This window comes from Vigna radiata, chromosome 4 (genome assembly GCF_000741045.1).
Source record: "Vigna radiata var. radiata cultivar VC1973A chromosome 4, Vradiata_ver6, whole genome shotgun sequence".
Lineage (NCBI taxonomy): Eukaryota > Viridiplantae > Streptophyta > Magnoliopsida > Fabales > Fabaceae > Vigna > Vigna radiata.
Genome location: NC_028354.1, coordinates 15,522,751 through 15,537,350, shown reverse-complemented (window position 1 = coordinate 15,537,350; position 14,600 = coordinate 15,522,751). Strand labels below are relative to the sequence as shown.

At 31.0% G+C, this 14,600-nt stretch overlaps 1 protein-coding gene across 1 annotated transcript; it reads left to right on the top strand.

Annotated features, from left to right (window-relative positions):
• The first annotated feature begins 1,204 nt into the window (after window positions 1-1,204).
• On the top strand, window positions 1,205-5,877 carry LOC106759195 (NADH dehydrogenase [ubiquinone] 1 alpha subcomplex subunit 2). Its single transcript, XM_014642238.2, has 4 exons — window positions 1,205-1,356; window positions 2,134-2,226; window positions 2,374-2,480; window positions 5,577-5,877. The coding sequence occupies exons 2-4, from the start codon at window positions 2,141-2,143 to the stop codon at window positions 5,678-5,680; spliced, it is 297 nt and encodes a 98-aa protein (XP_014497724.1). The 5' UTR covers window positions 1,205-1,356; window positions 2,134-2,140; the 3' UTR covers window positions 5,681-5,877.
• The last annotated feature ends 8,723 nt before the right edge of the window (window positions 5,878-14,600 follow it).

Below are 14,600 nucleotides of genomic sequence, written 5' to 3'. Positions count from 1 at the left end.
TTTGACACATTAAAAAAAACTTTAATAAAATTAACTTAAAAGAATTATATTAATTCATTTTTAAAATTTAATGACAAAAATCATCATCAAAGTTTTTATAGATGAAAATGAATTCATGAAAATGAATTCAATTTTACGTCAAAAGGTATTTACGTCTTATTTTTTCTTTAATTGTTTTATAAACAATATACCAAAATTTCTATAACTTTAAATTCAACCAAAATGCTTTAAATATTGTCATAATTAACCGGTTTTTTGTTATATTTTATCAGAAGGAAAAAAAGTTTTTCTAGTGGATGGTATGCAAGTCATTTTATTGTTTATTTTACAAAGAGAGAAAAAATTTTTATAACGTAATGATTACACTATTTATGAGTACTAAATTAAAGAATAACTAAAATTGTGAATTTTTTATGTTATTTTTTTAAAAAATTCATCATGTCATTATTTAAGATGTATAATATGTAAACAATATATATGAATAATAATTATAGCATATTTATTTCAAGAAGGATGAATTCTTAAAAATAATTTAAATAACTTGTACGTTTGGTTAATTTTTTGTCAAAAATGATCTTTATAATTTTTAGACTACTAAAATGTTGGTCATATTAACTTTATCATTAAAATTTTTTCTAATCTATATTATATATATATATATATATATATATGTGTGTGTGTGTGTGTATTACAATTTTTATAATTTTTAATGTTGTGACTATAATATGACTAATTTATTTTATTATATTATAACGGTTTGAAGAATATTGAAAAAATAGTCTATACACACTCTTAATTTTATAATTATAATAAATATAATAGGAATATTTATAAATAATTTTATTTTAAAATGTAATCATTTATTATATTTAATAATACTTCATATATTATATTAAATAAGTTAATAAAAATATAATGATCTTTTTATATCATCAAAACTTTCCTCCCTACTGAAAACGTTGACAATATATTATATAAATATACATAAAAACATTTTGTTCTGAATATTTATTTTATACATTGCTGGAAAAGTACAACAAATATTTTTATTTTGTCTATACCTAAGTTTCCTTTACGAATTAATTTTACATACTGTTGTTTTTTTTTTCCGATAAAAAATATCATTGTTTTTAAAGTTATATTTTATTTTATTATTTAATGTACTGATTAACATGGCCCTAGTAGGCTGGGCTTGGATGGGCTACAGACAGCCCAATTCTCTTGACACTCATTCCGTCCAATTCTCTTGACACTCATTCCGTCCAACTTAGATTCGAAATCCTGTCAGTTTACTGATCTCCGTTCTTTACTGTACTCAGCGACAGCGAAACGAGACTGTTAGAGCCATATACTTTTGTAAGAATTTTTTTCTTCTGTTAATTTGCTTGGTTCTGTGGTTGGATTGTTGTTATTTGCTTCTGTTTATTTCTTGGAAGGCATTAGAGGTGATTTATACTTATAATTTGTTGGTGTATTTTGTATTGTGTATCGTCGAATTTGTTCATGATTTGTAATGCTTTTTAAATCACACTGGCTGGATGTGGCACGTTTTGATTATTCCATCGATTGGAGGTATTGGGTGGTTGAAAGTTGGGATTTTGAGAATTGGGTGTTTGAAAATTGGGGTTTTGAGGGATTTATTCCCCTGATTATAGCTTTGTGCTGACGAGGTTGATGATTTTGGTGAGGAAATTGATTGGGAGGGTGATGGGTCTGTGGGTTGACATGTTGAGGCGGATTTTGCCATTGTTGAGCTTGAAAGTGTGTGGGATCAGGTGGTTGTGGTTGGTCTTGCTGGGAATGGAATCTTTCATGATCTTTAGAAGTGCAAAGGTGTTTAAATTTTGTAGTTAGGGTTTGGCTGTAGCGGTTGCCATGGAAAAGGTGTGTCTGAAGCTTGAGTGAGGAAAAAACATTGTGTAACAAAATATAATTTTAGGTGGCCTTCATTGTCAATTATTTGTAGTAGTTTAGACATGCTGTACGTTTTTGTATTTATTGTGCTTTTGATATTACGGAACATTTTACATATTTCTTGTATAAGCGAATTTGAAGTGGTAGTATTGTTAGGTTACACCCTTCTTTGTTTGCCTTGTGATGAGGTAAAACTCACAAATTATTACCTTGATCTAGGGAAGCAATGGCATGGAGAGGACAACTTTCCAAAAACATAAAAGAACTTCGGTTTTTGATGTGCCAGTCATCATCTGCAAGTGCATCTGCAAGGTTATAAACAAATATGTTACCTTTCTGTGGGCTGAAAACTCTCGGCATTATGTATTGTTTGTATATATTGTTTGGTTACTTATTTATGCTCAATGACATGTGTATTTGAATATAAATGAGCTTTTATTCTTTTGTTTTCTTTCCCAGGGCTTTTGTGGAAAAGAATTATAAGGAACTGAAGACATTGAACCCAAAATTGCCGATATTAATCCGTGAGTGCAGTGGAGTTGAACCCCAGTTATGGGCTAGATATGGTATTGACCATCTTAAATTTAATTCCTTATCTTTTTCATTTTTATTTGTCAGCATGTTTCTGCATCCACATTCTGTATCATCAATACTAAACCTTTTTCATAATTGGAACTTTAGGATTTATAGATTAACACTGGTGCACTAAGATTGAAATTTGGATAATCTACATTTTTCCCTTAGTAGTATGTCGAGAATAATTTATAATTGTATCCCAAATTTGATTGTTCTTAAAATAAAAATATCCCCCACCTTGCATACACTCTGAAATCATGTTGCTAAAAATTCAGCTGTACCAGTGTTGAATCTGTATGGCTGAAATCTCATCCTGCTGAGTCTTACACTATCTAGATTGTTAAGTAAGAGAATAATATCATTGGACGAGTAGGGTACTGAATTATTTTGGTCATATTCACGCATTTGTTTGGTTGTCTGAAATACCTACCTACTTTGCATTTTTAGATTTTCATTGAGAAAATATGTTGTCAATTTTAAAAATATCTGGTCACAACATGCTTTGTTATGTAATGTGTTCCTGCAAAAGTTAAGCAGTGATATAAGCTAGAAACATTCAATGGATCTTTTTTGGTTTAATACCTATTTTGGTCCCTCTTTTCGGAGGGTTTGTTCAAAGTGGTCCTCCCTTTTTTAAAAAGTTCACTAAAGTCCTACTTTTTGCAAAAACTGTGCAAGTTAGTCCTTTTTGCTAACGGCGTTAACTTTGCTAACGGCAGAGCTGCCCAGCTGGCAAATATCTGATGAGGTGTAACGTTTTGGCTATGCTGGCACTGTTATGTGTTTAAAAAAAATAATTAGTTGTGATGTGGAATTTAATAAAGTTAGGTTTAAATTAAAAATTGAATTTGGGGTAATTTTCTGGACGATTGCGATTAGGGTTCTTCAATTCACACTAAGCTTCAGATTGTGCAAATCCAGCAATTCAAGAAGCTCGACGTTGCCAAAGCCCTTGGGGATCATTCCACCAATGGAATTATTACCCAATTTGATAACAATTAGTCCCCGCAGTTCTTGAATATCCACTAGGATATTTGCAATCTCCCACTACAGGAACTGATCTCAGGAATATCTCCTCTAAACCCATTATACAATAAATTGAGATAGGTAAGATTTTGCATTTCAAGGACACTGAACGGTGCCAAATCAGTGAATCTGTTACTTCCAAAATCTAAATGTTCCAGACTTTGGCATGAGGAAATGAGCTCCTACACGCTCCCTGACAAGCCATTGTTTCTCAGCAACACATATGACAACCTTGGAATGCCACAAAGCCCGGAAGGGACAACTCCACTAAGGTTGTTGAAGGAGAAATCAAACCCTTCAAGGTTAAAGCAGTTTACCAAGGAGGCAGGAATTGAACCGGCGAGGTTGTTATGAGAAAGAGAAACAAACCTTGTTTTGTAGCAGTACCGAAACAAAGCCGAAGGTTCCACAGCACGATTCACTCCACAAACCCTTCAGAGTTACACAAAATTGTGCTGATGAAGATTAGTGGATTGAAGGTGCTTGATGAACCCTAATCGTAATTGCCCAAAAAATTACCCCAATTTCAATTTCTATTTTAACCCTAATTTTATTAAATTCCACGTCACAATTAATAATTTTTTTTAACACATAACAGTGCCAGCACAATGAAAACGTTAAACCTCATCAAATATTTGCCAGCTGGACAACTCTGCCGTTAGCAGAATTAACGCCGTTAGCAAAAAGGACTAACTTGTACAGTTTTTGCAAAAAGTAGGACTTTAGTGAACTTTTTTAAAAAAGGGAAGACCACTTTGAACAAACATCGTGAAAAGAGGGACCAAAATAGGTATTAAACCATCTTTTTTTATAGTGATGGTGCATATATGTATTTATAGACTTAGAAATTGTTAATATCTATCCTTTTATTCAGAGATAGTGGGGTAGTGGATCTTGTGGAATAAGATGGAACAAAATTGGAATTTCTTCACCTAAGTTCTTGTCTAGCCCAATCTCAGAGATTCAAATGTATCAAAGTTCTTATGCATGTCTTAAAATCGAGAATTGCTATCTTGAACGGATCATAGTGTAAACAAAATAGGCATGCGTGACACATTTCTTAGCAGATGAGAATCTAAAATAAGGGAAATGATTATCATGTTTGCTTTAAGCAAGGCAGAGTTACGAATAGCTTCTAGCTTGTGAGATGTTAGCTTTCTGATTGTAAAATTCAACTCTTTAAAAGAAAAATCCTAAGGTAAGAATTCCATTTCATAATAGGTGATTATGGTAAAAGATAAGACACGAGAGCCTAAAAAAAGTTTGGGATACCCAAGTAATCTGAATTGTGCAAACAATTTTATTTTAAAAACATCTCCAATGCAGTGCAGGGCTCATAGTTAGAGTACTAATTTCAAGACTCGTGTCTTGATTTCACGAACCAGGTCATATAAGAAATTTTCATTGTATTATTTTGATGTGGCATGGAGAGGGTCTTAGGATTAAAAACATATTTTAAACTTATCAAAATGTAATGAATTAATATTTTAAAGATTAAATATGTTTCAAGTTGGCATTTGAACTGCTTACATAGTTTGACAAGTTCCAACTCAAATACTAGCCTGGAACACTTTTAACACAAAATTTAATGTCATTGGATTAAGAGGCTGTATCTATTCATTTTGAAAGTTTGAGAATAAAAATGTATCAAAGTTTAGGACAATAACGAATTCCAATTTTGCGTTTAACTTTTTTTTTTTTAATTGTAAAAGATTGAAGTGTAAATAAAATGTTATAAAAGTGTTGGTATGAAGACCCTTGTATAAACTTGTAAGAATGTCTTAAAAATGATGTGGCATAGTAAGTCCTCTGCATAAAGTAAAACAAAAATTTCATGCAATACTATTGGAGATAACTTAATATTCTTTCTTTGATTTATATATTTTTTCTTCTTCTTAAGTATATAAGGATAAATTCATTTAAACTGGCTCAATCTCAATATTTTCTCTTTAACGAGCCTTTCTGACTATACCTTGTAAGGCGACTTTGTTATTAGCACCATTCTTTATTTATTTGTTTGTGATGAACCTGATTTCGTGTAATTTGCTGGTTAAAACTAGATTTGGGTGTTGAGAAAGCCATCAAATTGGAAGGGTTGTCAGAGGCACAAATCTCTAAGGCTCTTGAAGATCTGGCAAAAGCAGGACAGTCGTCCAAAGCATGACAGTGCACAGTGCTGCTTATTTTCCATGTCTGAACTGGAATAAATGATTTCATGCTTCGCTTGTTATAGCTAACTGCTTTTGGTATTAAAATAAGCCAGATTTATGTTTGTTTCTTCTGTCTCTTTCTGCATCTTACATAAATTTCATGTAAGACACTGATGAGTTTAAGTTGAAATCCTAGTTTTGTATGTTAGAATTTGTGGCATTTGAAATTACGGAAAATGATTATTTATTATGGATATTAGAGAAAAAAAAAAGTAAAGTATATGAGCAAGTTAAAGTTAAAATTATGATTTTCTTCAACGCGGTCCATGAAGTGTTTTATTTTATGGAAGATGTGTTTTATTTTATGGAAGATGTAAAAGAAATATATGACCACTAAAATACTATAATAATCTCACAAGATATGTGATCAAGAAAAAAAATATATTAGAAAATTTATTTTGTTTATAAGTATTTTAAAAATTTGTTTTTTAGTCATTTTATATTGTTAATTTTATTATTTATATTTTATTTTTATTTATCCATAAAGGACATCTTATTTATTTATTTATTTTATAACTAATTTATCTAAAGTGAAAATATATTTTTATATTTTTTTCCTTTCTTAATTTTTTTTCTTTTTATAATTTTTAGTTAATCGATCATTTAATGAATTATTAAATAATAATTTATATTTAAAATATTAATTGTTAATTTTTTATTTTAATTTATCTTTTTATTATTGATAATTATATGGTCATTTGATAAAATTAAATTTAAAAATATATCTAATTTTTATTTCTAAAATTAATATTATTTTAAAATATAATATATATTTAATAGTAAAATCTATTATCTATTATAATATAAGAAAAAAATGCTAGGAAAATTACCTTCTTATCTACGTTTATTTTTTATTGACAATTGTTTCGATTTTTTTTTGTCATTTAATGTTTTTAATTTGTTTTCCTTTTGTAACACATGTCTCTAAACACATAATTTATTTTTTACCCATAATTTATATTTGAAATATTATTTTTTTATAATTATTTGATCATTTAGTATAATTTTTAATTACTTGATTATTTAGTATATTTTAATTTTATTTTATAGAATAATATTATTGAAATAAATTAATTATATTTTCTTACGTTGCTTTTCTTTCATTTATGATATTTCATTACATAATCATTTAATAAAATTAAATTTAAAAATTATATTTTAATTTTATTTTGAAAAATATATCATTTAGAAATAAAAATAATAGTAATAATTTTATGTTAGAAACTATCAACAATAAAATTATTTATATTAAATTATAATATATATATATATATATATATATATATTATTGAATATTTTTCATATTTTAGTACGTAAAGTTTAAATTAATTTTACTTAATAAATAATTATAGTAATCACATGTACATAGAATTTTTTATAGAAATTATATTTCATTTCAAAGATTTGAAATAGATATATTTGTAATAAAGAAAATATTTTGTAATGTAACATCTCATCTCATTTATATAGTATAAATACTATAGAAGAGTTATCACATATTTAATAAGATGAGAAAGTTAACAAGACGATGAAATATAAAGTTTATTACAGTCATCTAATATAATTTAAATCAAACTTCATATATAATCTTTTAAAACAAAACTATATACAAAACATCAAGTTCAAAAGAAACTAAATTTTAGCTCCATCTCCATCTAACGTTTGTTCTATAGAAACATCACCATTATTTGTTGATACTCACCAGATGATTGTAGTCAAAGCACACGAACAAACAAGAACACCCAAGCACAAGAGCAAACAAACAGGGTAAGCTAGTGTAAATAGAAATATCATAGAATATTTAAGATTTTAACATAGATCACATTTCAAGTCAGGTAATCAAACATACTAAAATCATACAATTAAACCTGACTATATGGATTTAGTATGAATGTCGAGATGACGGGTTATGCACTTGTAGTGGTTAAAGAGTTGTCCCGCTTCAAGCTACCACACAAGGTTAGTTTGTTAAAGAACGCCTTAGGCTAAGGTAAAGCCCATAGACTATGACCTTTTGCTACTCTCACAACATGTCTCACCCCTCTCTACTTGAGAATAGATTACTATTAGAGTATCAGGATAACCCTAAAACTGAGCTCCCTACATTCATACAAACAACACTTTGATACAACCATTAAGAATTCTCCGTAGAACTCTTATAGACCTCACATCCATTCAACCATATGTTCAAAACCATATTACTAAATATCGTTTAAATCATCACATCATATGAATCCCAAACACATGAGAAAAATAGAAAACAAAATAACCAAATAACCTCAAAGCACTGCCCAACAAACAAAACCAACTTGCCTAATGAACCATTCTTGATTGCCTAGCCTTATTGCATTACTCTATTGCATCAAAACTGCATAATTAATAACTCTAAACCCCCATGACCTATCCTAAACACTTTTACCAACTCTTAAGACTCCTAGATTAGATTTTAAACTACCATGGACCTAACCAAATGTGTATAACTCAACTTAAACTAATTTTCAACTGTTTTATAAGATTTCATATTAAAAACAACTAAAAACCTCCCTTTAGAGACCAAAATTAAACTCCACAAGTTCTAGTTCATTCTTTTTATTAACTTAAGATTCTAAACAAGTCATAGACTCAAAGACAAACCACAACTACTCCAAATCACCTCAGAACTACTATTTCCAATATTCATTATTCTAAACCCCTAACTTTCACTCAAAACCTATTCTAAACATAACCAACTACCTATCACTCCATTCTATATCACAAATTTACCAATTCATAATTCAAACAAGTCCTAATAAACCATACAACAAACCCTAAATGTATTAGTGTACATATTTGTTATAATTTTTAAGATATTTAGGAGAGATATAGTTGGGTGTTAATATTGGGCCAACTTTGAGCCTTTATTTGGGTCAAGATATATATCCAAACTTAAGATAAGAGAATCCTAAAAAAACTAAGAGAAGACTCAAAGTAGAAATCCTACATCACTTGGAAGAAGCTTTTCTGAGACAATTTTATAGCTCTAACTTTCATTAAGAAAAGCTATACCATTCTATAAATAATCACTCTTTTTCTTTTTGTAGAAACCACTTTTGAATTGAATGAGATATGGCTTGATTTTTAATTAATATCTTTGGGTTGAATTATATTTTAATTACTTTTTATAGTTTTTCATAAATATCATTTGATGATGAATACTAGATGTAACGTCCCAACAACTTACAGAGACGGTTGACTGCCCTCACACGTCAACACAAGGCTTTTTAGTATGCTTTGTCCTCACTCACATACTTTCCAGGAAAACTTCCCAGAAGGTCACCCATCCCTAAATTACTCCAGGCTAAGCACACTTAACCATGGAGTTCTTATGGGTTAGGCTACCGAAAAGTAAATGCACTTGTTAATATGAGTAGCCAAATTAATTCCTTTAAGCTATCCTTCAACCTTATAGTCCTACACCTATATAGTCTCTAGATCCCTCTCATTCCGGTGTATGTTTGATTCGTCCATGTGCCCCTTCCACTGGAAGCCTACCAGGAGCCGCTCCTTGTCCGTGCCTCTTGCACCGACGATCACTCCCCGCCCTCGTCAATGTCTGGGTGTCACACTAGACAATAGTTTTTTGTGGCAAGTAGTCAATTGCGACAAACAGAACTTTACAACCTATAATTGATTTACTTACCTAGATCATTTTGTAAATTTATTAACACAACTCTCCTCATAAATTTTTATGTTGGTTCATTTAAAAAGACATATTACATCTCGTTCTCAATATAAAAATTGAGATGTAAAGTACAAACAAGTATTTTTTTTTAAGTTATTCTCTTGAGAGTTTTTTTTCCCTCGTAGTCACTTTTAAATAATATCTTACAACTATTCTTTTGAATTGCAACCACGTTTGAACAATCCCAGTTTAAGTATTTTTTCAACATGTCACTTCTCACTTAATCATTATTCTTTTAACAAGTCACTTATGACATATCCAAATATTCTTTTAACAAGTCACTTATGACATATCCAAATATTCTTTTAACAAGTCCTTTTTTAATTAAACAAGTATTTCTTTTAGTAAGCCACTTCTGCCTTAACCCAATATTCTTTCAACAAACCACTTTTGGTTCAAACAAGTATTCTTTAAACAAGGCATTCCAAGCATAATTGAGTATTATCTAAACAACAACCATTGGCTAATAAATGAGTATTCTTTTCTAAATAGCCACGAAAGAAAAGTAGATAAAAAGACATAACTTGTATCACTAGCAGAGCATAACAAATAAGAGCTAAGCGAAAGGAGAAAACCTTTTGTGTAAGAAAAGTTAAAGCATCAAAGCATAAGGCTGAGCTAAGAAAGAAAACTCACACATGAAAAAACCCCTACGGTTGAACATAAAAGGTGGGGCTACACACTGACTCACAAACGATGGGGGTAAGCACCGACCAAAATGTTCTATAAAACCAAGGCTCTACCTCTTACTTAGACATTCTAAAATAGCAAGAATTAGTCATTCTCTTCTCTGTAATTTTTATATTCACTAGTACAAAATAGGCCTTTTAAGTATGTAATTTTGAGCTTTCTGAGCTTTTTAAGTCTGTTTTAGAACAAACTTAAATTTTAAGTCTGTTATTAAGTAACAAATTTAAATTTTAGATATGTTGTGAATTAACGGACTTATATTTTCCATCCAAAATTACAAATTCAACCATATAATCGATTGACACCTCTCCAAAAAATTAACAAATCATATCAATCACCACAAAATTAATCTTTCGCAAGTTCTCATACAATAAAAATAAAATTGAATATAATATAACATAAATACATCTTCACAACCAATCTCTCTTTGGGTTCATCTTCACACTCAAACAAATACAACAAGAATCCATCAATTTAATCAAATTCTTTACACAACATAATACAAATCAAATACTGCGAAGAGAAATTGAAGTCATCAGTAATCCCTCATAAGAAACAGGAAGACACCACGGTGGCAGCAATAAGACGTGATGATGACAATGGCAGCGACAAGACACGACGACGACAGGAACAACAACAAGACGTGACGGTGGCAACGACAACGACAAGTCATGACTGCGATAACGACAATAGAGGAGGGAGATCTACAACACCCACTCCCTTGGACTCAAAGAAGGAAGGTCTGACATGAAGATAAAAGGGAGATCTCACACGTAGAGGCTACGACACAACTTGGGGTTAGACATGAACAAAGATGAAGAGAGAAAGAAATTTCTCACGGTGGAAGAAAATGAAGAAATAAGTGTTTTGTGTTTTGAGTAGAAGAAAGAGAACCAATGTTAAGAAAAGTTTGGGAATTAAGTTAAAGAATTTAGGTCTCATACAAAATTAAAGTCTTTTTATTTTTTAATAGACTTAAAATATTAATTTAAGTCTTTCAAAAAGCTCAACAAATGCAAAATTTAAGTTTGTTTGTATTCCAACATGCTTAAAATAAAAATTTAAGTCTGTTGTGATATTACCAGATTTAAAATATGAACTCTTATTTATTAAAATGCCACCGCATATTTACTAAGTCTATTATTTCAAGAACACACTTAAATGGAGAGATAGTGATTAGTTATAGTAAGAGCCATAAGGAGGTCTTATAACTTTTAGAATTTAGATTCAAATCATTATGAGTGGCTGAATCTTCTTATCGGAGGTTAGATGTAATTAACTCAGATTCTCTGTAATATTACTCCTTGAATGTTTATTAACCCTTGATCTTGTAATTTGTAGTTTGATTTATATTTATTGCTCGAATGAACTCATCTCATTAGTTTGGATTGAGTTGGAAAACTAGTCACGAAATGGTCCAATCAAACCATCACACTCTTTCTAGAACCTTCCACAAGATCTAGAGAATGTGTTGGGTGTGAAAGTCTTACATAATAAAGCAAGGATTTAAATTGCCATGGGTACAGGAATCACACTAGGATTTGAAGTAGAGGATAAACATGTTGTAATCGGAAAAGCGTTCGATGATTACCAACTTGGCTGGTAAAGGTCTTAGCTAGATGAGTGGCTTGATTAATGCGGGGTTCAAGTGTCGCATGACTTGGTTGTGCAGGTGTTGCAAAGGTTTAAGCATGCTAGAAAGCTGACTTTTCGGTTATTTTGTTTGGTGGGTAAAAGGCCTAGGTTTGCTCATGGTTCTAGAACCTATAACTCTATAATGAGTGTTCGTGGGAAAACTATACAATTTGAAATAATGATAGACGAACTACTGACAGCCGAGCTTGAGAAGATTGGTGTTTATTGGAGGATTTTTCTTTCGGTAATTATCAATGGATTTTTCCTTTGATTATTGACATATTTTTCCTTCAAAAATTATTAGTACCAACTATACTTTTACCGACATATTTTTAGTGATTAAAATCTAGAGATAAATTATGAGTATTATTGATAAATTCATGGGGATATGACACTTGACTATTACACACTAGTACACTTGCTAGAATTGATTGTTGAAAATACATCATCTTTAGAGATGCAATTTTTTTGGTAGCATTTTTGACACTATGCAATGTTATGTATCTTATCTTTCTTCTTGTTAAGTGGTTTTAAAAAGGGCATTGAAGAATTTATTAGTCATGTTTCTATCCATTGAGCAACTTTAGCTTACTTGAATGTCTTTTCAATATAATTAGCTTATTGTGAATGATGCATTAAATGTACTCTATGAAACATTAATATCTCTTTTCTTCTTTTAGGTAACATCCCAATAGTTAGATGTACCTATATTTTCTTGGACAATTGCCTTTATTTGAATTTTTCTAAAGTGTAGCATGGTAGAAGAAGATAATTAAGTTTTAGAAATTCATTATCACAATAACTCTCTTTCTAAAATTATTACATATAGTAATAATATGTGACACCAAGATATAAAGAAAAAGAGAAATAAATATATTGTTTAGGCTTCTTATTAACCCCTTGAGTATTCTCCTTGAGTGAAACTACAACTAGATCTCAATGATGCTTAAATTGAAAATGCAATCATTGGTATACCTTAAAATGATGGATTATAATATCAGTACAACAAACTACACTTGCGAAATATAAGGGTGTAAACATATTTGTTTCACCTGTTCAAAACATTTGGTGATTCATGCTTGATGTCATAAAACTTATTGGCTTGATGGGTGAGTTGGGTGTTTATGAACCCATATACATTATTCAACCACGTACTCTTACTAACATCAGACATACACTAGAACACGAAAGATTCATTTATATAAATAACTAGATAAATCAATTAAATATAAAGAATGATTTAGAGACTTACATTATCCATAACTAAATAAGGGTAATATTCACTTTTGTTTTTCCCAACATAAGTTTCAAAACATTTTCCTTATACGAGTACAATGAGATCTCACAATTTCTTCCAAATACAATCCCTTCGAACCAACATCGGTTCATCACTTATGATGTTAACAAGTTGGTGTCATACACCAAGAGGACCATCCATAGCTAGAGAAGACTTCTTTATGGGTTTAAGATTTTCCTCTAGATGTTATTGTTGTTATATGAAAAAAAAATTAAGTCTAAACATAAATAACATGGAAACTTAAAAATAAAGTAGTTTAGGGTTTAAGTTTCTGGAATGTTTGTGTAATAGTATGTATCCCATCTGTTAGATATGTAAATCTAAGCCCATAACTGTCATTTGACAGTAGGCTCTATTTGTACATATATACTGGTTTATGCAATGAGAAAAATTCCCTCGTTTTCTCTATCTCAGTTGTATTCACTCATTCTACTCGATCTCTCTTTTCCCCTTGTTCTCCTCACACGCCCTATTAGTGGTATCAGAGCTGAAGGCCACGATCCAGGAAAACCCAACACAGACGAAGGTTCAGATTAACAAAGCACGATCTTCGATTGAAGACGATAGCCAGAATGTTTCAGAGTTCTAAGTCGGTGTTCGACGGGAAGGATTACGAAGATTGGTGCGTCAAAATGGACACAATTTTAGGGTTCCAAGAGATTGATGATATCGTCAAGATTGGATTTAAAGAACCAACAAAGAGTGATTCAGAAGAGCGATTCAGAAGAAACAAAGAAGGTCTACAAAGACAATAAAAAAGCTTGATTGCAAAGCACGCATGATTCTTCATCAGTGCGTTTCTGCAACTATTTTCCAGAAAATCTCAAAAGCAACGACAACTAAGGAGGCCTGGGATATACTACAAGACGGGTATGGCAATTCAGGAAAGATAAAGAAAGTGAGACTTCAATCTTTACAGAGACAGTACGAGCTTCTAAGTATGGGGGAACAAGAAACCATAGAAGCATATATTGGAAGAATCCAGGTGGTCGTGAATGCAATGCGGACATGTAATAAAGTGGTCAAAGAAAAGAAGATAGTAGCAAAAATCCTGAGAACATTGCCATCTCGATTCGATCATATAGCTGTGGCGATTGAGGAAAGCAAAGATACAGAAAAGATGAAGGTTGAAGAATTGCGAAATTCTCTTGAAGCACATGAACAACGTCTTACAGAGAGGAAAATTGCAGATATGAATACAACACAAAACACAACCCTACAAGCTAGAAGCAGTCAAAATTACAAGACTAGTGGAACTGGCAGAGGAAGAGGAAAATTTTGAGGTGGTCGCGGTGGTCGAAATGGAGGGAGATTCGCTAATAGTGCAGAATAGACCAAGGATGACAACAATGATCAAAAGATGGAAATTACAGAGGTAGGGGAAAACCCAGAGGTAGTGGGGGAAGAAAGAACCCTGATAAGAGAAACGTCCAATGCTTTACGTGTAACAAGTATGGTCACTACTCATCTGAGTGTTGGCACAATGATAATGCATAGAAGGAAAAGAACGATGAAGCGAATCTAGCTAAGG

Coding starts and splice junctions, on each gene's coding strand:
- LOC106759195 (XM_014642238.2), top strand. CDS start 2,141: ATGGCATGGAGAGGACAACTTTCCAAAAACATAAAAGAACTTCGGTTT. Junction 2,227..2,373: donor TCTGCAAGTGCATCTGCAAG/GTTATAAACAAA, acceptor TTTCTTTCCCAG/GGCTTTTGTGGAAAAGAATT. Junction 2,481..5,576: donor CCAGTTATGGGCTAGATATG/GTATTGACCATC, acceptor GGTTAAAACTAG/ATTTGGGTGTTGAGAAAGCC.